This window comes from Balaenoptera acutorostrata, chromosome 3 (genome assembly GCF_949987535.1).
Source record: "Balaenoptera acutorostrata chromosome 3, mBalAcu1.1, whole genome shotgun sequence".
Classification (NCBI taxonomy): Eukaryota; Metazoa; Chordata; class Mammalia; order Artiodactyla; family Balaenopteridae; genus Balaenoptera; species Balaenoptera acutorostrata.
Window position 1 is genome coordinate 102,363,939 of NC_080066.1, and position 25,211 is coordinate 102,389,149.

General features: G+C 40.6%; 1 protein-coding gene across 2 annotated transcripts in view; it reads right to left on the reverse strand.

Annotated features, from left to right (window-relative positions):
- Positions 1-25,211, reverse strand: part of FMN1 (formin 1) — a 425,289-nt gene that overhangs the window by 136,226 nt on the left and 263,852 nt on the right. For both annotated transcript variants that reach the window (XM_057542902.1, XM_057542903.1), the window contains 4 exons: positions 22,815-22,944; positions 21,159-21,305; positions 19,682-19,741; positions 16,085-16,205 (listed from right to left, as the gene is read on the reverse strand). In XM_057542902.1, coding sequence (XP_057398885.1) covers positions 16,085-16,205; positions 19,682-19,741; positions 21,159-21,305; positions 22,815-22,944 — 458 coding nt within the window. The remainder of the gene's footprint in view (positions 1-16,084; positions 16,206-19,681; positions 19,742-21,158; positions 21,306-22,814; positions 22,945-25,211) is intronic.

A 25,211-nucleotide genomic window follows, 5' to 3' on the forward strand; every position in this document is an offset into this window, starting at 1 on the left:
TTGAAGCTCTTTTTTTTTTTTTCCCATTGACTTCTCTCTGGCTATGAAAGTCCTAGATGGCATCTTCTCCAAATAGAAGGCTGTTCTGTGTACACTGAAAATCTGTTATTTAGTGAAGCCACCTTCATTGATTATCTTAGCTAGGTCTTCTGGATAACTTGCTGCAGCTTCTACATCAGCACATGCTACTCACCTTGCAATTTTATGTTATAGAGATGGCTTCTTTCCTCATGAACCAACCCCTACTAGCTTCAAAGTTTTCTTCTGTAGCAGCCTCCTCACCTCTCTGACTTCCTAGAATTGAAAAGAGTTAGGTCTTTGCTCTGGATTAGACTTTGGTTTAAGGGAATGCTGAGGCTGGTTTGATCTTCTATCCAGACCACTAAAACTTTCTCCCTATCAGCAATAAGGCTGTTTCACATTCTTATCATCTGTGTGTTCACTGGAGCAGCACTTTCAATTTCCTTCAAGAAATTTTCCTTTGCTTTTATAACTTGGCTGTTTGGTGCAAGAGGCCTAGCTTTGGGCCGATCTCGGCTTTCGACAAGCCTTCCTCACTAAGCTTAATCATTCCTAGCTTTTGAGTTAGAGAGACTCTTCCTTTCACCTGAACACTCACAGGATATTGTGGGGTCACTAATTGGTCTAATTTCAATACTGCTGTGTCTCAGGGAATAGGGAAGCCAGAGGAGAGGGACAGAGAAGGGGAACAGCTAGTTGGAGCAGTGAGAACACACACAACGTTTACTGATTAAGTTCCTGTCTTATATGGGCATGGTTCATGGTGCCCCAAACAGTTACACTAGTAACATCAAAAATCACTGATCAAAGATCACCACAAGAAATACAATAATAATGAAAAAGTTTGAAATATCGTGGGAACTACCAAAATGTGACGCAGAGACGTGAAGGGAGCAAATGCTGTTGGAAAAATGGCGCCAATAGACTTGCAATGACCCACAAACCTTCAATGTGCAAAAAGCACAATATCTGCAAAGCACAATAAAGAGAAGTGTAAAACAAGGTATGCTGATGTAGGGAAGTTCTAGAAACAATGTGAAGTACCTATGAAAATGCTTTGTAAAAGGTAAGGAACAAGACAATGAAAGCTAAAAATCACCCATCCCAAAGCTTCATTTTGAATGGAGAAACAGAAGGCCAGGGGAGGTGTGGTGGAGGTTAGGTTATTAAGTGGCACAGAGGGGACATCAACTAGGGCTGCTGATTCCTGGGTCGGCGGGGGGTCACTGATCTTTCCATGGTTACCTAAAAAGTAGAGTCCACGACCTCTGTCCATCTAAGAGCCATGCTGAGGCCCAGAAATCTGGGAAAGATAAGGACGTTGGCAAAAATTCCAATCCCCTTTACTGGGGCTACAGAGGTCTCCCTCTAACTTCACTCATTTGGACGTCTGACACAAAAAGAATCCACTTGTGGATTGTCAATCTTCCACAGGGTCCAAGATACACAATTTATTTGGGCAGGAAAATATTTTGACATTCACAAAACCACCCACAAATCTATTTCTGTAAAGAAAATGTTTTGACCTGACATTAAGTTTATGGTAACGTAGCTTGAGCGCTGGCTTGGCAATCAGAAGACTCAAGTTCCATGCCTGGCTGGGAGATCCTGACCACACTGCTTCCTATCTTGGAGACCTGTTCTCTCTACTATATAGGCCTGCCCTACCCACTCCAAAGGATGGAGCTCTACACACAGGTAAGGTATCGCCATTGTATTGTTTTCTTTTTTTGAATGGGAAATATAAAAAACATTCCATTAATGGACTTGCCAAATCAGTGCTCTTTTCTATTCCTCCTACCTGATTCCTACGGCACACAGTCGCAGCTGGAAGGCTATTCTCTGGTTTCTCTGGGCAATTCTCCCCACCACTGAGTAGAATCCTTATAAAGAATAGTTGTGTTGTTTCCAAACCTGTTTATGCTAGTTGTTCTCTTTATTGTAATTACATAATTGAATCACTTGATGGTAAATTGTAGAAATACGACTGAGAAAAAGTATTATTTCTATAGATTAAAGTGGAAGAAGTCAAAATATTGCTGTTAACTATAGGTGTGGGAGACCAGTGGAGACTGGGCAGTTATAGTACCTCAGTGCAATGTGGAACTCAGGGCTGGATTCTGGAACACAAAGAGGACATTAATGGAAATACTGATGAAGTCCAAATAAATACTAGAGTTTAGTTAACAGAAATGTATCAGTGCCAGTTTCTTAGTTTTGATGAATTTATCACAACAATTTAAGATGTTAATAATGGGGAAACTGGAGAAGGGCTATATGGAAACTCTCCATGCTATCTTTGCAACTTTTCTGTAAATCTAAAATTATACCAAAAAGAAAATGTTCATTTTTAAAAAAAGGTGTGGGCAAGACAGTTTTAAAAGATTGAGAACAATTATAAATGTCTAGAAAGATTTGGTGGTGATATTTTCAAGAGCCATGACTCCACTTAAAAAATATGAAAAGGAAAAAAATATGAAAGGGAAATCACAGGTGATCTCTTTATAGATGTGGCATATGTAGGAAGACCCACAAAACTTTATTTAACAGATCTGTAATTCAAGAAGAGGCCTCAGCCCTGCATCAATAGACAAATGATGCTATATTTAGCTTGTTTTAAATGAAAGGTTAAGGGATGCAAGTATCATTTTCTGTGATTCCTGATTTGGGCCATCTTTTCTCCATTAACTAACCACATTGGATAAGAGTTCTACTCTATAAAGCTTACTTCTAGATGGTATCAATGCTAGAATTTTTGAGGCATGGATTAATGCGAGAGCAGATCCTTGAGAGCCATTTAGACAGAGAATACCTGAGACCTAAACCTGATATAATTTTACAGTTGATTTTTATATCCTATAAATGGTCAGAAGTCCAGGGAATTTTAGCTGTCCTAATGAAGTCTGGGGAAGAACTTAACAACCCTTACTGAATAAGGAGAACAGCAGAATGCACTGAAATAGCATAGTGATACTCATTATCTTAGAAACTCCAAGTTGGAATGTACTTTCAAAATCATCTAGCATAAACCCTTTCTAATGGCACCTATCCTACCCATTTATCATAACAGAGTCTTCCAGTCGGAAGTGTGTGAGGGACCCACTACCTCATCAGTTCTCCCTTTGAGTAGCTTTAAAATGTTTCCCTAAAGCTTCTGCCTTTTTATGATTGTTTGACATCTTTGCCCTTAAAGAAATCATCTAATTCCTCTCTTACAGCAAGGTCAGCAATTAACTGAGTGAGCTGAATCTTTTCTACCATTCATTCATTTGCTCATTCACCCACTCAACAATTATTGGCTGAGCAACAACTATGTGGTAGGTACTGATCAACACAGTAGATATAAACACCAAAAAGGCCTCTTCTATTTATAAAGAAATAGAAGATAATAAATTGGGGGCTATAACAGAGAGGGACTATTCAAAGTGGCTGCTGTAGTTTGGGTGGTCAGTGAAGGCCCACACATGGGAACATCCAGAGGAAGGGCGTTCTAGGCAGAAGGAAGAGCTACTGCAAAGGTCCTAAAGCAGAAACAAGCTCATTGGGCTCAAACACAAAGAAAGCCTGTGAGGCTGAAGTTCAGTGGGCAGGCAGGGACGGGGCGGCATGAAATGAGACAGGAGAGGTAGAAGTGGTTGAATCTTGGAGAAACTTGCAAGGCACAGCTACAAGTTTTGAGGCTGGATTTTATTCCAAGAGCAACGACTATGAAAAAACAAAGTGGCCTGACCCGTCTGGTGTTTGGAGGCTGGATTAAAGGGAGGGCAGGCGTGGAAGCAGGGAAACCTGTTAGGAGTCTGTTGTTCTGGCCCATGTGAGAGAAGGGGGTAGAGTTTGGACTAGAAAGGTGGTGTGGAGATGGAGAGCATTAAATGGATTCAAGGCAAGTTTTGAAGCAAGAGTCAACTGGATTTGCTCGTGGACTGGATATTGGATATGAGGGCATGAAAGGAACCAGGAATAAGCATTATATATCTTGCTCATACGCTGGGGACTTCCTTCATATGATCCTGATTAACGCTCTCAAGCAACCAGTGTGGAAGGCTGGGAGACCCTCCTCCTTATACGCGGATACAGAGATGGAGAGGGCTGAAACCAGCCAAGGGTTACACAGCTTGTGAAGCAAGGATTTGAATTCAGGACTTGTGACACAGACTTTTCCATGAGGCTAGCTTTTCTTTCAATGTTTTGTTTCTTGTCCAAGAAAAAAATAATAAATTCTATTAACTGTGTTGATTTACAAATAAAGGGTAGAAACAGAGTGAAAACTGAGAAGAAGAAACCAGGACAACATAACTCATGCTTCCCACCTAGAGATGTCATAATCAAAGGACAACACAAACTTCTTCCATTAATTAAACAGATGAATCAGGTTTCGGTTTCCACATCCTCTCTCCTTTCTGCACAACTTGTCTTTGAAGGCATTTCATTTGGGAAATGTGTGACCTTTACCCACGGTGCTGCACTTAATTGAATGCTTTGCATCAAAAGTCGCTACGCTGATCAACATCTTACACCCACTGCCCTTCTGAAATCCTTGCCCCAGTTCCTGGGTCTGTTTGGTTGAAATCATTTTACAAAAATAAATCATATCAAAGTTTTTCTTTTATTACTTCGAACACTTTGCTTGCAAAACTAAATATTTTTAGCACCATGGCAACACGGCCAGGACTCTGGCTAATGTATCCAGGGCCGTACCAGAGTTCAGACTTAGCAAACTCCTGCTGCAGACAAATGGGCTTTGAAGGAGGAAAGAGCTAATAAATTAGGCATGGTCAATAATCGTTCCAGTCGCGTCTTCTGGAGCTTCCTAAAGAGTGATAAATTAGCCAGGCTTGTCCTAATGGATCAATTCCCCCCTCTCCCTACTAGGACACACCAGCGCGAACTGAGCAAACTGCAAACTGCACGGCTTCTCAATGAGTTCAGATAATACCTCCCACACCTTCCCAAGTACTTGCTCATCCATCTGCTTGTCTGACCCTTCCGATTTCCCTCTGAGTTCGGCAGGCCGGGATGATCAGCTCCACTTTTTTCCAGCGGAGGCTCACACAGGTTAAGTGATTTTGTCAAAGTTGCACGGCTGATCACATGGTTAGGAAGAGGCAGAACTACATTTTCCAACTGCATCTCCTAAATCCTGGCCAGTACTACTTCCAACACGTCAGCCTCTGCTGTTGAAATTTAACTCAACTATCACTTAAAATGCTTTGGTTTATGGTTATTTTTTGGTTTTGGTTTTGTATGTTTATCGAAGTTACACATGCACGTAGTTAAAAGAATAAATGTATTCTATGTGTTCTATGAATCTCCAGCCCAACAACTTCACCCAATTCTTCCTTCCCAGAGGCAACCATTTATACCAATTTTACCTGCTGAATCCAGCACTTAATTGCATGTCTCTAACAAGCTTCTATCGGCACCTTTTGATTTTTCTCTTTATGCCCTAAAAATGATGGCGCTCTTTCCTCCCCTCACACCCACCATACATGAGCTGCCTCTCAATATAGCACTACCATGACTTGCTTAGACCAGTACTCAGTGTTGCCATTATTATGACTTGGCAAAAACAACTCCAGCCCCAGCTGACATATGTCAATTTTGATTAGCCTGTCCTAAACATCCCCCCCGCCCCCGCAAACTCCCTCACCTTCAGAATGAATGATTTTTTCCCCCTAATTTGCTGTCTTCTATGTACTTATTGCTAAAGGAACACCAAACTTGTTGCTAGCTGTGTAAATCTTGTCAAAACATTCAGATATAGCAGACGCGTTAACTGTATATTCCTCAAGAATCTTCACCATGATTCTTTTGATCTAATTAATCTGGAATGTTTGCTCTCCATGCCTGGCTGGCATCTTGGGCTCTCTGCCTATCCTGGAGGATCCCTTCACTTCTCTTCTCTGTTGGATTTTTCATTTCCTGTCACCGTCGCATTCCTAATTCATGGTAATGCACATTCTCTAGTAGCATACTGAAGATGGATGCATGGGAAATATGTTTTTCTTTTAGAATTTACATGTCTGAAAGCATTTTTATTCTGCCCTCATACTGGATAGATAATTTGGTGAATATAAGATTCTGGATTGGGAATAATTTTCCGTCAGAAATCTATTTCTAGCTTCTAGCATTGCCATTGGAAAGTCTGAAGCCATTCTGCTTCCTGATTCTCTGAGTAATTTGTTCCCACATCCCACCCTCTACCTCCTCCCCTTCGAGAAGTGTGTAAGCTTTCTTTCTTTCCTGAGGATTCTGAAATATTCATACAATGGTATGGATCTGTGCTAACATCTCTTTGGGCCTTTTAAAATTAGGAACTTGCGGGCTTCCCTGGTGGCACAGTGGTTGAGAATCTGCCTGCCAATGCAGGGGACACGGGTTCGAGCCCTGGTCTGGGAAGATCCCACATGCTGCGGAGCAACTAGGCCCGTGAGCCACAATTACTGAGCCTGCACGTCTGGAGCCTGTGCTCCGCAACAAGAGAGGCCGCAATAGTGAGAGACCTGCGCACCGCGATGAAGAGTGGCCCCCACTTGCCACAACTAGAGAAAGCCCTCGCACAGAAACGGAGACCCAACACAGCCATAAAAAAAAAAATAAAAAAAATAAATTCGGAACTTGTATCCATCATTTTGGGAAATTTTCAAAAATGATTTCATTGATTTACTTATGAATATATATGAATGTTTATGGATATATATGTATGGATTTATGTATAAATTTGTGGTGTGTATGAATATTGTGGTAAAGATTGGCTTGCTTCTCACCTTTCTCCACTCCTGGGTTAGAATTCAGCTTTCTTGTTTGGCTAATTCATTTACCACTTGTCCATCTACTTTTTGAGCTTCAGAAATTTTGTGGTTATGGTTTTCTCTCTCATTCTGTGCTCTTGAGTTTATGCTTTAAAAGAACTCTCTATACTATTATTTTAGTAATTTTCAAGAGGAACTGAATTCCAATGTGAGCGTTCAATCCAAATGAATGTTCAATTGGCCATCTTTCCTCAGAAGTCCTCCAAAAGTTTTCCAGTCTTTCTTTGCTCCTTACTACAGCCATATTGCCTATGGACCACGCTTAAATGAGTAATAAATATTCACTCTCATGATGAGATCTAGTTTTCTCTTTTTCTCTTAAAGAATGTGATACTTATATGGAGAGAAAGCCATTTGATAATGCTCGGTGGCAGAAGTCATTTATCCTGCAGAGTCAGGGCTGGTCCCAAACACAGAAGCAACAGTCTGCTTTGCTGCGTGAGCTGACAAGTCCTGGAAGTTCCCTCACCTTCTCATCTATGTCAGAACCCCGCTCCATGCAATGTCCACAAGTGGAAGAGACAGTAATGGAGTCCAAACTACACCGTGCCTTGGGATGGCCCTGTAGTACCCTGCTATTCGTCTGGCTAACCACATCAGACTTGTCTGCCTATCTTCTAGGTCGTAAAGGGATAAAACATAGGCTAGGTAATTAACTGCCAAAGAGAGAGACAGAGAGTGTCAGAGGAACCGAAAGAGACTGAGAAACCAAAAGAGACTGACAGGGAGGAGACAGGAGGATAGAGATTACAACAGGTAGATGAGTTGAGTGGTTATGAGTAGAGATAAGAAAAAGCCTAAATTCAAACTTCAAGCTTTACCACTCCGATCATACTGTCAGCACCTACAAACAGTAAAAGAAAGAATGGTACAGTGAAAAGGGTATAAGCTTCGTAATCAGATAAACCTGCTTCAAATCTCACTTCTGTCATCAGGAGCAAAGCTGCTTTAACTTCCTTACTGTTAAAATGTAGGTAGGACTTACATCAAAGTAGTTTAAGAAACAGAAATGATGTAAGCAAACATGCTGGTATTTAGTAAGTGCCCATTAAATGGTAACTGCTGTCGTTAGTGATGGTGGAAATGGCCATGCACCATATCCTTGGACATGTTTACTGCACCTGTGTCCACGGTCCACCCTTGCAGGGAAAAGGACTTGATCAGTGAGATTAATACTGCCAGCACATCACGGTAATAAAAAGTGAGCTAAAAACTAAAACTACAGTGAGGTACCACCTCACACTGGTCAGAATGGCTATCATTAAGAAGTCTACAAATAACAAATGCTGGAGAGGGTGTGGAGAAGAGGCAACCCTCCTAACACTGTTGGTGGGAATGTAAATTGGGGCAGCCACTATGGAAAACAATATGGAGGTTTCTCAAAAAACTAAACATAGAGTTGCCATATGATCCAGCGATCCCATTCCTGGGCATACATCTGGACAAAACTATAATTCGAAAAGATACATGCACCCCTATGTTCATAGCAGCGCTATTTACAATAGCCAAGACATGGAAGCAACCTAAATGTCCACCGACAGATGAACGGATAAAGAAAATGTGGTGCGTGTGTATATATATATATACATATATACAATGGAATATTACTCAGCCATAAAAAAGAATGAAATAACGCCATTTGTAGCAACACGGATGGACCCAGAGATTAATATAATAAGCGAAGTAAGTCAGTAAGAGAAAGACAAATACCATATGATATCATTTACATGTGGAATCTAAAATATGACACAAATGAACATATCTATGAAACAGAAACAGACGCACAGACATAGAGAACAGACTTGTGGTTGCCAAGGGGAAGGGGGAGGCGGGTGGGGAGGGGAAGGGAAGGGTTGGGAGTTTGGGATTAGCAGAGGCAAACGATTATATATAGGATGGATAAAAAACAAGGCCCTACTGTATAGCACGGGAACTATATTCAGTATCCTGTGATAAACCACAATGGAAAAGAATATGAAAAAGAATATATATATGTATAACTGAATGAATTTGTTGTATAGCAGAAATTAACACAATATTGTAAATCAACTATACTTCAATAAAGTTAAAAAAATAGCTAAATTTTAGTTGGTTTTATTATTGCTTTTAAATTCTGTACAGAAATGCCAGATAAAAGATGGGACACCAAGTTAAGTGTGAATTTGACATAAACAAGGAATAATTTTTTTTAGCATAAGCCTGTCCTGTGCATTATTTAAAACACACTTTCAAAAAGTCTTGTTTGTCTGAAATTCAGATTTAACTGGGCCTCCTGGATTTTATTTACTAGATCTGACAATGCTAAGGGTACCCCATATAGCATGCACTGGGGGTGGAATGCTCCACTGAAGGCCCCTTCCCCCCACTGCTTGGTACTTCCCAACTGTGTCTACTGCAAATTCAAAGGAATAGCCACTCCAGGCCTTCTTTAAATGGTCTCTTTTGCTTCCTGGGGTAATATCAATAGGCCATCGCTTTTCTTAAGTTCTGTTTGGGGCTCAACAGTACTGACTGACTAAATCTGCAGAAGGGCATACTTTCATCCAAGTGGTGGACAGATCCGGACCGGGGAGGCACCAACATGGCTGTGAGGGAGACAGTACAAGAGGACGGTGGCGTGGTGTGAACTTGCATTAAAGACCTGGGCATTGGAGCCTGGACAGGACCCCTCCTCCTCTCCGCAGTGGAACAAACTTGAATACTCATTAGTAGATCAGCAACACCAGTTATTAGCATTTCTCCTCACTTCTCACGGTCAACTCTTGATTAACTACAGTAATAGGAAGCGGGAAGGACACCACACATAATCCCAAATCAAAAATTTAACAAAAAAGTGGTCAAGGGCAAGATGAAGTGCAAGTTCTGCTAACCAGCCCTCTGCCCTCCCCTCCATCGCTGGCGATACCAACACCCCTGCAGGCAGCCTCCCTCCCCGATGCCACCAGCGCTCAGGGTCCCAAACCCGCCTCACCCTTCATCACCTCACTAGTACTATCGCATCAATGTATTTGTCCAGACACTTAATTTGTTCATTAAGTACCTAAAGAAGAGGACTGTTTCCACCTTGCAGAAGAAACAGTAGGTAGTCTACTGCTTATCATGCAGTTTCAAATAGGAAAGGTTTTCCAACATGTAAATAGCATAGCTGACTCATACTGATTAATGTGAAAACTAACGCATTAATTTTTTAAAGACTATCACTATTCCGTGACCTCGCTAATCTAGCAACCTACAGTTGAGAGTTGACTCTAACTTATGTTTTGAACCTAGTTTTAATTGTATGATTTCATATGCATATCCAAATCGTTAAACTATTGCCACCACACCAGTCCCTGCCCAGGGCCATGAGAAACCACCACGTAAAAATGTTCTCATTTCCTGTTTTTATATGTGTAGGTGTATGGCTCCCTCCCTAATTCCTCCTCTTTCAGCTGATTATATTGGTATTGACTGTGTGCCTCTAAATAACATAAATGTTAATTTTTTTGTGGGCTTTTAGAAAGGAGTGGAGCTAAATGAATGAGTTCAGTCTGCCATCTTCATCTGGAAGACATACTGATTACAGTTTTAAAAAATCTACCAAAAGAAACCTCCCCTATCTCTTTCTTGAACTGTTACTTTCATGTATATATCTTGCAACTTAGATTTGAAGGTAGAATATTCAGGTACAAAAGAGGTTCATTTGGATCCTTCTGGGCTAATCTGGTCACTCCACTAAAATAAGGACGTGGGGACCAACTATGCCTAAAGAGGTGACGGGTGTACTTCAATGTCAAGTTAGAGATATTACTACTATTCAAACTTAGAATGAAGAGTTCAACGTTTATTGAATGCCAGGACTGTGCATTTCACATAGCATCTCATTTATAGAAGGCTTATAAGAGTTAACACTGCAGGATAAACATTTGAAGGATAAACATTTATGGAGTGATAACAGATATCAAAAAAGTCAACAGAGACTCCTTGTCTTTCCAAAACTGTGTAAGTGTATTCCCAAATATTTCTAAATGGTACATAAGAAAGGACATGTTCGAATATATAGTCTTAAATATTTAGAGAAAAGAACATCATCAGAATTACCTTAAAACACACACACACACACACACACACACACACATACACACACTCACTTGCATCTCTGCCAACATTCTCAAACAAGTTTGATTATCTTACACTGAGGGTTAACTACTGATTACATTTTCCCAATTCATATATGCAATAACAGGGCCAATAATGCATCATTTTCAAGGCAAGATTTAGTACATAGCTAGCTGATTAAATATCCTACCTTTAATGATACGGGATACGGGATACGGGATAAATAAGTCTCGTTAGCTACTAAGGGCGATTTATTTTAATCTTTAAACTTCTCACAATAGGCTGACTTCTCAACACCTATCTGAAGAGTTCCTGTCATTTCCAACAAAAAAATTCGGCTTTCCTACTTGGAAAGCCAGAAAGAATTTTTCATAATGAAATACAATCACAGGATCATGTTATACAAATGTGGATTTGGGAGCAGTGATACTAGAGTAATTGTAACACTAAAGTTGTTCATTTTGGCTTTCAAGCATCAAGACATCAGAGAGAATGTGACCTATTCTACTGCATTTGTTTACGTGGATAACAAACCCAGTTAGGACAATGCAGCCAGCGAGTATGAAGGGCACTATTTTTGGGCAAAGGCCATACGTAATTCATCACAGTTACTCCTACTAAGGTCACCCAGGAATGACCATTTAACAACTGTGTTCTTTGTATTAAAAATCAATAGTAATATCAACATCCCTTCTTCTTAAACAATATTTTACAGAATGCATATTCTACAACAACATACTACTAAGTATATTCAGTGCAAGAAAAAAAGACCATGTTTCATGTTTTGAGAAATCCTGGTTTAAACAGGGTTAAACCATTTTGTTGTTTTTTACTACAGGACTTCCCAGAGCCTTTAATAAGCTCATATGCACTGTGTCCCTGTGATTTGTTCTTAATATAGAGCATTTCCAGGTTTATCAGACTACAGACTCTTTCTTAGAGAGCACCAATTCACATTTCATGCAATACTGGTGAGTGTCACTAGTTGGGAAATTCTACACCTACAGCCTCGGCAATGGGGTGCACGCGCGTGCATAACTGGTATTAATTGGCACAATCAGAAAGAATGCATTGCATGGTGTGTTTGTTTCTTATTGCTATTATGACAAATTACCACAGACTTAAATGGCTTCAAACAATACAAATATATTACCTCATAGTTCTGTGTGTTAGAAGTCTGACATGGGTCTCATTGAGCTGAAATCAAGGTGTTGACAGGGCTGCATTCCCTTCTGGAGGCTCTAGGGAGAATCTGTTCCTTGCCTTTTCCAGTTTTAGAGGCTTCCGACATTCCTTGGTTCATCGCCCACTTCCTCTATCTTCAAAGCCAGCAACACTGCGTCTCTCTGATCATTCTACTGTACTATCTCCCGCTGACCACAGAGAAAGTCGTCAGCTTTTAAAGATTCATTTTAAAGATTTGTGTGATTAGATTAGGCCCACTTGGATAGTCCAGGATAATCTCCCCATCTCAGTGTCGGCGAAGTCCCTTTTTGCCATGTAAGGTAACATATTCACAGATTCCAGGGATCAGGGTTCGGACATCTTTGGGAGCCACTACTCTGCCTACCACACATGAGTTGGTAAGAGTACCTTCAAAGTTCTGGCTAGCAAACAAGGTCGAAGAATGAGAAAGAGAGCAGCTATTGCTGTTATTTGCCCCCAGATATTACTTATATCATCAAAGCATCAAGGAAATCAAAATTATTGTCTGCTTAAGGGATGCAGAACAGTAAACAAGATACGGAACACATTCCTAAGCACCGAGGGCTTGCTTTGTAGTGTGCTCTGGGAATTAGGTTCTCCACAAACACAGCCAGCTGGCCCCTCAACAATATGGGCCTGATTCTACAAGGTGTCTGTTTTCCAGTAAAAGGTATATACCCCTAATCAGCTTTATTGAAGCTTTCCTTACTAAGGGACTGTGCATTCATTACCTCCTATGATGTTGGTGTTGTAACTGCCCTACTTTACAGGTGAGATAATACTTTTTATGGTTATGTTACTTGACAAGATCTTGCTTGCTTTCACCAAACCAGTAGAAAGTACATATCTGACCCCAGAGCCTGAGTTCTTAATCCTGTGCGGTACTATTCGCTTTGATAATCCATCTCTCTTAGGTCTCCCCACTCCCCATACCCCACACACAAACTAAGTTCTTTCCTAAGTCCCTATCTGATCTGAGGGTCTACATATATGGGCTCTAGGCATGCGTGTGTGCACGCCCTTGCACTCACGCGCACACATTCACTAACTCTTTCTGTCATTTGTATCCTCGCGAGGCTTTATGCCTTGAATAGGTATCTCTCTGCTGTGATCTCTGATCAGATACGGAGACTTCTGGGCCAGCAACAGGGCAAGTCATGAGTACAGGCCTTAGAGTCATATCTAGTTTCAAAATGAGGCTAGGTCATCAATCTGTGAGGTAACTTGGCAGGTCACCTGAGCACCATCAACTTCAGCTTCCTCCTCTTGTAAGAGCTGTGTAGCAATATCTGCTTCACAGGGTCATTGTAAGGATTTAAAGAGTTGGTCTGTGTAAAGCACCTGATAATTATCACGCAATAAATTGTAGCAGATACAATTATCCTCAATTCCTTGCTATGTTTATCCACATAAAGGTGCCGTTGGAAGTTCTGGTCTCTAGGAAAGATGCTCATCGACAACCTCTACTGCTGTTAGTGACATCTATACAGCCAACAACCATCGTTTAATTCCCACCCGATTGTTAAGGCGTGGTCCTTGCTACCCCAAATGATTTTCTTTTAAAGGGCTATGCCTGCCTGGAGAACTAGGGCCTGAGCCTTCTCGAAATTTGCTAATCACATCTGGTTTAGCTTTAGACATTTTCTGGGGTTTTGCCAGCAGCCACGACACTTTAATGGCTACAATAAACCTCAAAGCCTCATCAAATCTTTGCTGTATGTGTGAAAATTATGTCCACTTCAATTAAACATTCCATCTCAGCTCACACCCAGGCCTTGTGGAAACGGAGCTGAAGACTGAATGGGGAAGTGAGATGAAACGGGCCGCCACGACTCTGGCCATCTCGCCAGATGGGATTTGGAAGGACAAGAAATTCATTAGAGAACCCACGGTCTGTATTTTCTTTAAATATTTACTAGGTACCTTTCATGTATTAAAAACACGGGCATCTCTAAAGATTAGCAGGGCATTTTTTTGTTTAAATATTCAATGTGTGTGGGACAGCGCCGGTTTCCTCATTTGCCTTGGTGGTACACTTCACATCTTTTTGGTGACGTCCCACGCAAAGAAGAAAAATAACTGAGGTAGCGTTCAGTTTTCCTTCATAAGGCAGCTCCTCCAGCTTCTGAAGGTCTTGTATTTCCTTAAAATTGACTGGGGAAACTGTCAGTTGAGTACTCAGAGATCTGGAATGACACCATGGATCTCCCTAGAGAAAATAAGGTACATCCAGTGCAGAGGTTTGGGGGTACCCCTGCCTCTAATCTGTCCTTTGAATTCACTCTTCTTATCCCTTTGTTATTTATCATCAAACACTCAGGGATATCAAAGGGAGTGGGCTGAGCCAGGATGCCTGAGAAAGGCAGCCCATGGAGGGAAGGCAGGCGAAGAGGAAAGATCCAACGCAGATCAGGTTTCTGCTCGAAAGACCATATGAGAGGGTCTCACAAGGACCAAGAGACGAGAGAGGATGGGCATTCAGGGATGGCGGCCAGGGACTGGACAAGCACAGGTCTTCTCTGCTACTGCAAAAGCCACCCTGAGGACTGGCCTGGCCCTAATTCTGCCATTGGAGAGGGGTAGAAAAAAACTGCTACATGATGCTACTCCGCTTTCTTAGAATAAAAATCAAGCTCCTCAACTCAGTCAAGGATAAAACTGCCCGTTTTTGAGGAGAGGGAAAAGAATGATCACGAGTTCACGTATCACATTCCTGAACGAAGCATTCATTTAAGTTCACGCTCTCGACCACATCGACAGGAGGGAAAAAAAAAAAAACCACGCATGTTCCTTTAAAAATAATTTACAAGGTAAAAATATTCACTTGTAACCACTATCCTTATTTAAGCAAGTTCTAGGCCCAAAGTAAAAATAAATGGCTCTCCCTGCCACCGGGAGCAGATCTTTCCCACTTTACTTCCATTTCCAAGCTGTCCTCTAAGACTTAGATTTCTGAGCACTCTTTCACAATAAACATTTTTAAAATGTTTATTTTATGTCTTAGTGTAAAAATATTCCTGGTGCAAGCCCTTCATTTCCTCAAGCTCTGCTTTTGGCGTGCTGGGCTGCATTTCCACATTAACACGCTCCCCAAACCCTCCACAGAGCTCTTCAACTGGAGTTATACAAGCTCCAAGGCAAGTATTTATATTCTTGGACAAGGAGATGTCTCCACAGTGAAAACACAAGACTCCAGAAATGCCAAAGGAAAATTCCTGCCCAAGAGAGACATATTTTCACCTTTTAAAAAAGCCAAAAAGGGCTTTCAGCATTTTGCTTTGGATAATTAAAAATGTAAATTAAACTAAAACAGACTGTTTACTACGGCTCTTACCATCATTATTAGACTCATATACATAAACGAAATATATAGGGACATGTGTGTCTGTGTGTGTGTGTACCACAGGGAGAGCAACAGCAAGAGTGAGAGACAGACAGAAAGATAAGGCAGCACACAGTAAACTAGCTTAGAAAATGCAATGCATGAGATTTTCTAATCAGACCCGATCTGCCTCTCACTGGCTGTGCGAATATAGCTTCTCGAAGCCTCATTTTTCTCATCTGTAAAATGGAGTTAGTGTAGTTCCTGCTTATTCGGGTCATTAGAAGAATTGTATGAGAACACAGTAAGAATTCAAAAAAAGGGTTGTTGCTATTATTTTTATTAAAATTATATCTATTACATGTTGGAAAATGTAGATATAACGAGATATGTGTGTGTGTGTATATATATATATATAAAATAAGCACTAATTAACACTAATGAAAGAGAGAGGTATAAATACACTGCCTCCAAACTGTGCACAGAGATGGAAAGTGTCCTGAGGTAGTGTACCATAACTAAACTCTCACCATTCCATTCCCCGAGCCATACAGAAATCATCCCCTTAAATCATTTTTAAGAAATCCTATCTATTATCATAATAACAGAACAGTGTGCCGGTTACCTTCTAGTTGCCTCTTCAGTTTTCTCAAATCTTTTATAAGGTCTTCAAATTTGACTTGGGAGGCCAGAAAGAAATCTTGTGGTTCGGGCAGGGGGAAAACACTCTTTTCTGTTCCTGCTTCCTGGAATACATGGTAAACAAAAGTACATTATACATCCCAATTGTCACTTTCAGTTGAAATTCCAAAGCATCTTTTTTCGGATGGTTGGATAAGAATCATAGCAATGCTCCCCTGCTATTCCTAACTTTGGACTTGTTGCTTTGAAGTGCTTTCGTGTCTTTCACGCTATCATTTTGGTCTTATTGGCACTGAGGTTGGCTATGGCTGTAGCTATGGCATGGGCTGGGCTCTATTTTGCCTCTTGAATCAAAGAGAAAATGGTCAGGTATGTCCTAATCTTAGACCCTCTACTCCCATGGAAAATGGCACAGGAAGAACACATGAAAGTACTTAAATTGAAAGTCCCTGTTGAGTTTCACATGGCAGCAATTAGATAACTCATCTTTGGGGTATGCCAATGGGTGTGAATTGGAAGGTACTGGATAAGGCAGCACTGAGGTGGGAGAAACAATCACCATCGCTTATGCTCTTACCTACCTTCCTCTGCAGCTTAAAGCTCGTGAGCACGTGCGCGCGCGTGTGTGTATGTGATCAAATTCATCACATATTTGTAAAGATTCTCTTAATGTTGTTTGGCTTATCTTAGCAGATATTTACGAGGGCATGGCTGGGTTGGGTTTTGACAAGCTCCACAACTATACCTAATAGAGGATCTCAGCTGAGAAACATCCAGGGGGACACAAACTGTAGGCACATTGGGAGACAAGCAGAGCCTCAACTGTCTTTTCCAGTCCAGCTTGCTTTCTCCCCGAGCTGTTTAATACAAGCTTTGTGTCTTGCACGTCTCAGGCCATCTTCGCTTATTCTTCTCTCCACACAGGCTACTCTGCCAGCTTTCCTTCACATTCCATCTTCCCTACTGCCATTAGGACTAATTCCAAACTCTAAAACTGCTTTACAAGGCACTTTTTGATCTGGCCTCTGTCTCCATCTCCAGCCTGATTTCTCCCTTCCCCTATCTCTAACTCCCTCTCCTAAACTTTCATAAAATAAAAGAACAGGCCACAGTCTCTTGCTTCTAGGCTTTTGTCTACAAAACTGTCCCTTTCCAAAAACTCTTCCCCAGCCCCTCCTCACACCTCCTTGTTCATACTCCTCTTTCAAGTCTCAAAACAGATATCACTTCCTTAAAGACCTCCCCTAAGCCTCAGCACTTGGGTGTTTCCAAGAGTCCCTGCTAATTCCTGTTATCACAGCACTTTTCAACATTAATTTAAAAATTGCCTTGTTAGCTTATGTGTCTTTCCCACTAGACTATAAACATTTTGAAGGCAGGAACTGTGTCTTGTTCTTGGTCAAGTACACACCATCTGGCCTACCAATAAAATCTGTTTGGCACCACTAACAGAGAGCTTATAAAACGCTATTCTGGGAAGTATGCACCTTGGGCAGGAGTCATCTAACTTATCGTCCTGTTTTCTTGTGGTTTTGAGAATTCCCTGGGCCCTACCCCCTTCCTTTAAGACCTTTGGCCTCATTTGGGATGCTAGGAGAAGGTGGTTTTCCTCATTTGATCAGAACAACATTTTACGTGATCAGTGTACTATTATTCATCTTCCTCTACTTATTTTACTGCTTTTTAAAACACCATGGAAGCAGTACCCTCCTTTGAGTGCCAAGATGGAACAACATCTAAGATGCCTGTCACAAAACTCCATGGTAATCTATGGAAGAACTCATGCATATTTTTTTCTATTTTCCAAAACTTTTTATCAGATTCAGTCCTGGCTTCATTTTTTATTTTTTATTTTTTTAAGCTAGAAAAAGAGAAAATGCTACTGAGCAAATCAGCCTGGTAGTAGCTCTTGTGAAAGCTGCTCAATTAGAGTTCAAAAGACATGGCCCTAGAAGGGTTTCTTTGAACTTCACATAGACCTAGACTTGGACCAAAAACCAGGCATGAGTGGAAGGAAGCTTGGAGCAAGAGTCACCTTTCTTCCGCTAATTGCTCATCACCACTAACCACAAAAATCATCACTTATGCTCCTAAGAGGGAAGGGATCATTTACTAAATCACATAATTCTGTACTCTTGTTGAGTGAAATTCATTTTACACAGTGAAAACTGGGAGAGCACCACACAAATGTTGACTTATTTTTCCTAAACTGCACCATCCCGTGTTTGAAATTAATCTTACATTAAGATTTTCCTCTGTGAAGTCGATTCCACTGGGTTCAGCTCTCTTCAATAGGAGTCAAACTCCATCGGCAAATTTCATCCTTCCTACACAGTGCATCTGTGTAGGAAGGATGGTTGAGGCAGAGACTATGAGTAAATCTGCTTATGCCAGCCTTGAATTTGAACTGTCACCTCAAGATCCTTCAGGATAACTCTTCTGCCACCCTGGTACCTGCCGTCAGAACTTTGGGTGCACACATATTGCCTGAAGCTCAGCACACCTACCCTGCTCTACCAGAAAATAGCTCTCGCCTCCTTGCATCTTGTTTGTTACAGATGCTACTTATTACATGCTTGTGGATATTTACAGTACATTCAACTCAGCAAGTATTTATCAAGCACCTACATTACAGACATGAAAAAAGAGACAACAAAGAGTTCTGGACCTCAAGGAGCAATGCCGGGAAGCTAGGTAATTGCTCAATGATATCTATATAAAGGGGAATAATAAACCTGGTGGTAGATACATTGACAACAGTTAGATAAACCCACCAGGAGGGCAGGAGAGATGACTAAAGACTTCATCAGTGCTTAACCTGTCTTCTGCATGAAACTGTAGGCCTTTTGAAAACGAGGCCCTGGAATCTTTACTTTTCTTCCCTTGGTACCTAGGAAAAACTCTGCTTATGTGGATAGTTAAGCGGGACTCCTGACAACATTTTCCTGAGACTTTTTCCATTTATTGACTGCTAGGTTTCTCAACAACTTACAATAGTACCTCTTTCTTCTCAAAGCTAGGACTCCTTGTTCTCGATTTAATGAGAAGGAATAAAACACAGAAAATTGCGCTCAGGTGGATTCTCACAGAAATTTTTATTTCTAATGGCCCAATGTAATCTAAGCAGAGAAGATGGATTTCAAATTCCACGTCTTTAACTTGTTCACAGATGAACATTGCTGATAAAGTATTGGGTATCTTAAGTTCCTAAATTTTGGTCTGCATCCCAGAATCTAGTTTCAAATATAACCAATTACTGAATGGATATGGGTTTCACAGAGACCCTCACAATCTGGTCAGAAGGCACTGAGATGACTGGGGGTCTCTTTGAAGCTGTGTTATACAGTGGATTAAGAGTCAGTAGATTTGTGCCACTGAATAATGCTTCTCTTTACAAGAGTCAACTAAACTCTCTTGGCTCCAGTGTTCCCATCTGTAAACCAAGGAAGCTGGAGAGCTCTCAAATTCTATGTTGGACTTGAAATTCATCCATCCATCCATCATCCAATTTCTGAACGCCAGCAATGTGCAGGAGCTGAAACCCCATTAGTGTAGTTTTCCACATAACGCTATTTCTTACCTGATCATAGTAACGCAGGTAATATTTCACAACGTAGTCCACCAGATTAATCCCATTATCCTAGGTTTAAAAGAGAAGCGTAAATGAATATCATTCACATGAGACTCTGCCATATTAGATAGTCAAAGAGCTGAAACCTCACTTTGTAACTCTAATACTTTTAATTTGTGATACCTGGTCCTAATTCTGTTTGAGACTGGCGAGACTGTCCTCTTTCCTCTTTGTCCCATTCATTTTTATGGCATCTATACAAAGAAATGACACTACACTCTTCCTTGTGGGGGAAAAAACCCAAAGAGTAATCCATAAGGCCTCTGAGGCAATGGCTAAGACAAGCACCAGCCAACCAAAAGACTGTCTCAGTACTTTCAGGCATAAAGCCAAGAAGGGAGGGGGTAGGGGAGTGCTAAAGGGAACCAGAGAGTAGAACAGAAGACCATCCCTCCCTTCCTACCTTTCAAAAAATGTGTGTTCTTACTGGCGTGAAAAACAATCAAGGCGGCTTAAAAGGAACACCCTGCCACTTTATGACCCTGGGACTCCAGGGGAGAGCAGGCCCTCCCACAAGGCAGCCTTTGTGTCTTGTTCACGTGGGTCTAATTCTAATTTGCCTGTGTGTTTCCCCTCCCTCCATGCCCCCTGCCCCCCCAGGGGACGCCTAGATATGGGCTGGTTGTTTCTAAAGAGGTAGCTCTGCAGGGTGTGGAGCCAAGTGATAATCAGGCTCAGAGGGTTTGACAGTAGACCCCCAGCCCAATTGTTGTGGACCAGAGAATAATTCAAACGCTCAGCTCCCTTGGTGAGTCAGCACTGCGCTCTACTTAGGAATGAGTAAATTACAAGTAGCTAACACCAAATTCAAGCAGACTCAAGCCTTGTGCTATGGCTACTACTGTACGCTATCTGCTTTATTCTGCTCACGGCAGTTCAACATCTAACTGTGTGCTTTCGAGCAAATGAATGTTGGGGATTTTGTCATCAAAAGAAGATGAAACATGAAAAACCCGTCTTTATTCAAAAGAAAGCAAAGAAAAAAACTGTACTGTTAGGGGGAGGCTAGAGATGAATGGAACAACCAGGAACACTTTTTTAAAAATTGAAGGTGGGGCTTCCCTGGTGGCGCAGTGGTTGAGAATCTGCCTGCCAATGCAGGGGACACGGGTTCGAGCCCTGGTCTGGGAAGATCCCACATACCGCAGAGCAACTGGGCCCGTGAGCCACAATTGCTGAGCCTGCGCATCTGGAGCCTGTGCTCCGCAACAAGAGAGGCCGCGATAATGAGAGGCCCGCGCACCGCGATGAAGAGTGGCCCCCGCTTGCCACAACTAGAGAAAGCCCTCGCACAGAAATGAAGACCAACACAGACATAAATAAATAAATAATAAATTAAAAAAAAAAAAAAGAAAAAAAAAATTGAAGGTATACAAGGAAAATAATGACAGATCACAGACCTTCGTTATGAAAAATAAATAAATACCCGACTTTTGACGTCCTTGAGTTTGGGCAGAATTTCTAAGCTATATCCATCTGCTTGTCCCCGAGTCCTATTTCCTCCATTCATATAGTTTCCAAAAGCCAGAATGAGAGCCAAAATATCCTTCACACTCTTCATTTGCAGCAAGCCCTGGGAAGGCAAACACCAATTATTACGCGGCTGAACTCCAAATGCACCTATGTTCGTTCAACAACAAATATTCACTGAGCACTTGATAGGCTGTTTGCTGGCCTGTTACCAACTGGATTTATAGTTGGTGAAATGGAAAATACACTTCACTAAGCCATAAGTGTCTTAAAAAATATGTTAACAGCCATCATCTTTTTATCCTTTCAATGAATTACGAACTGTGCATGTTCTAATACTGAATATTAAATATTAGTTTTTATATTTCTATTTGAGCCAGTTTTATTTTTTAAATACTTATTTTAAAGGATTTAGAAATTGAAAAAAGACAGTTGTTACAGTTAGGCTTTGTATTTGACGGCTTCTAAGTAGGAAGGGGTTTAAGATCATTTCAGGATCTGGTTTTGGACTATGTATCTATATAAACAGCACAGTTAAATGTAGGGTAGATACAATAGCAAGCCTATACTTCCTTATCCCTGGAAATAATCCTCAGAGGTGAACCACAGAATCCTCAGAGGTGAATGCAATAATGTATTTCAAGGTCATAGGCTATGTTTATTAAGTGTTTGCTGATTTGTCTATTAACTTTTACTATTTGTCTATTAATTTCAAGCTGCTTGGGGCTTTCTTCAGCTCCCCATCTCATTTGTTTTTCCTCTCTCTCTCATTCTTTTGCTCCAAGTGCAAATTTTCAAATTGATACTTTTCCCCTTCTCTACAGTTTTAGTCGACTTTATTTTCCTTTATTTTAGGGTAAAGAAAGAAAACCAAGTGCAGCTCTAGGACGACCTCTGCTCCTGCCTTGTAGGGCGTTATTAGAGGGTGTATATTATATACCTTGGTAATATTTAGGCTTTCTTTAGTGAAATCTTTTGTATTTTAGAAGGAAAAAAACCCCATGCCTTCAGATAAGCAACTAAACATTACAGTATTTGTGGAGGATCATCATGTGGTGAAGGACGTGCGTCATTGGGAGAAAAAGCCACATTCAAGAATTTAACTTTATAACGAACACCAGTGTGGTAAAGCCAACAAAAACTTATCGGCCCATCACTCATTATCATAATCATTGATTTCATTTATCAAGTCTCTAGAATATTTTTATTTTACTATGTAAACATATTTCAGATGATCCAATGCTTGGTCTAAGGCAAATCTCTTTTTGCAATCTAGACAGTCAGAATGGAAAACACACTATACTATTTAGGTTGGTTTTAAGTGGCCAGAATGTACATTGGGAGGTATTTGGAATATGTGAGAAGAAATCTGTAAAAGTGTCGTTTTTTTCTCCCTCTTTCTCCTCTGTCAATCTGCATCTCCTTCTTTCTTACTCACTCACCTGCATGCACGTTCACATGGGATAATCGTCACAGTTATACTCAGGAAAACACACAATCTTAAGTCCACAATATTTCTGCAAAGGGACCCGAGTTGATCTTTCCCACTCCCCACTCCCTCCTTTACCTCCAAGGAGGGCAAAGCTGTCTTTGAATTAGACAGCAAACATACCTTAGAAGCTCGTGTGATGATCTCTACCTTTCGGTGCACAGCAGTAATGCCCTCAGAAAAGACAGATCTGAAGATTATACACTGGGCACGTTCAGCAAAATTAGGGATCTGGGCTAACTCGTGTAAAAATCTGTAAAAATTAAGAATGAATCATCTGACTTCACATATCATAGCAAGGAAAATAAAAAGACAGCAGACAGAGATTCGTCGTGAGAGCATTCCTTGTTTGACAATGTTAATTGAACAATTAAAAAGGCATCAAATAGGCAAACTCAGGGGACTCCAAGGGTATGTGCTCTATTGTTGACAACAAAGCCACTTTTAAAAATGGCTTTCTATATATCACCTCACACCTGTCAGAATGGCTACCACTAAAAAGAACACAAATAACAAATGTTGGCGAGGATGTGGAGAAAAGGGAACCCTCGTACACTGTTGGTGGGAATGTAAATGGGTGCAGCCACTGTGGAAAACAGTACGGAGGTTTCTCAAAAAAAAAAAAAATATAGAGCTACTATATGACTCAGCAACTCCACTCCAAAAAAAACAAAACAAAATCCAAAAAAAACAAAAACACTAATTTGGAAAGATACATGCACCCCAACAGTCACAGCAGCATTATTTACAACTGCCAAGATATGGAAGCAACCTAAGCATCCATTGACAGATGAGTGGATAAAGAAGATGTGGTATATGTATATATACATACACACACATACATATACACACACAATGGAATACTACTCAGCCATAAAAAAGAATGATATTTTGCTATTTGCAGCAACATGGATGGACTTGGAGGGCATTAGGCTAAGCGAAATAAGTCAGACAAAGACAAATACTGTATGATATCACTTATATGTGGAATCTAAAAAATACACCAAAATAGTGAATATAACAAAAAAGAAGCAGACTCACAGATACAGAGAATTAGTGGTTACCAGTCGTGGCGCGAGGGGCCATATAAGGGTAGGGGAGTGGAAGGTACAAACTATTGGGTATAAGATAGGCTCAAAGATATATTGTACAATGCAGGGGATATAGCCAACATTTTGTAATACCTGTAAATGGAAAATAACCTTTAAAAATTGTATAAAAAATTTTAAAAATTTAAAAAAAAATAAAATGGGTTTCTATAATGGTGAGCAAACATATGGTGTATAAATTAAGAACAGAAAGTTAATGCAAGTATACTGAACCATGTGAAGCTATCTGTCTCTTGCCACCCAAGTAAGACTAAACCAAAATGGAAAGCATTAATCTTTAGTGTTCGGAAAAAAAAAAAAAAAATACACAACAGACTCCCTTTATAATGCAGCATTCTCTAATGGTGTATTAACACGGGCTAAGTAAGGGGAAGACTTGAGGCAAATGTCTATAGACAAGTGAAAAAATAATCTCTTTCTGAAGTTAGATTACTATTTTTTGTTGTTGTTGTTCAAACAATTATAATAATCTATAATGATTCTATTCTGCAGGTATTTGTTTCCTTTTCCACAACAACTTACCTACACAGACAGGACTTCATAGCGCCATGCTTGGAACAAAGGAGGCACTCATTAAGTGGGCACAATCTAAAGTTTCTTACAAACTATGGCAAGACAGATCTTAAAAGCTAAAGGTTGAGTACTGACCTACACACAGAAGCTCACTGTCTGAGCAGCTGGGCACTGGTGCCGTTTGCAAAATTAAGTTGGAAGAGCTACATACCCTCTAGGCCAACCACCCGAGGCAGGGGTATACACTAAAATGGATGGAAAGAGGTGGACATGAATTCAGAAAAGGAGAGAATCCACTAAAAGCTTTTAAATCCATTTGGGGGTTGAAATGATGATTAACTGATAGTTCTGAAAGTCTTGGTCAAACCATAACATCATTACCTTGACGTTTTGTAACCTCTTACCAAGAATGCTTTTACCTAGGAGCAAAGCTGGAGACCCCTTCTTTCCATAACCAAAGAAATTTCCTTAGCTAATACTCTGCGCCTCTTTTAGGGACACTTGGGTTTTAATAAGATTCTAATCATCAGCTGTTTTTCTTATTTATCCTACAACCAGGTCATAATCCTTTTTTATTTATTTTTTTTCTAAATGACACTGAGAGGAAGCAAAGAATGCCCATAAAAGAAAACATACCTTTGCTTTAAGGTTCTGTAACTCTGATTATTATGAAAACCATGTGATGGGATATAAAAGTGGAAACCCAAAGGAATTCTGAATTAGGACAAGATGAAAAAATTACACTCTATATGTGAATTGTTTCTTTGTAAAATTAGTATTAAACCATTGATTCCTTTATGACTGAAATCAGGGGTATCACCAGTTCTCACAAACATGAGCAGTCAAAAGCTTGTGGGACTGGAGGCATTTGGTCCTGTAGTGAGTCTTGGGAAGTTTT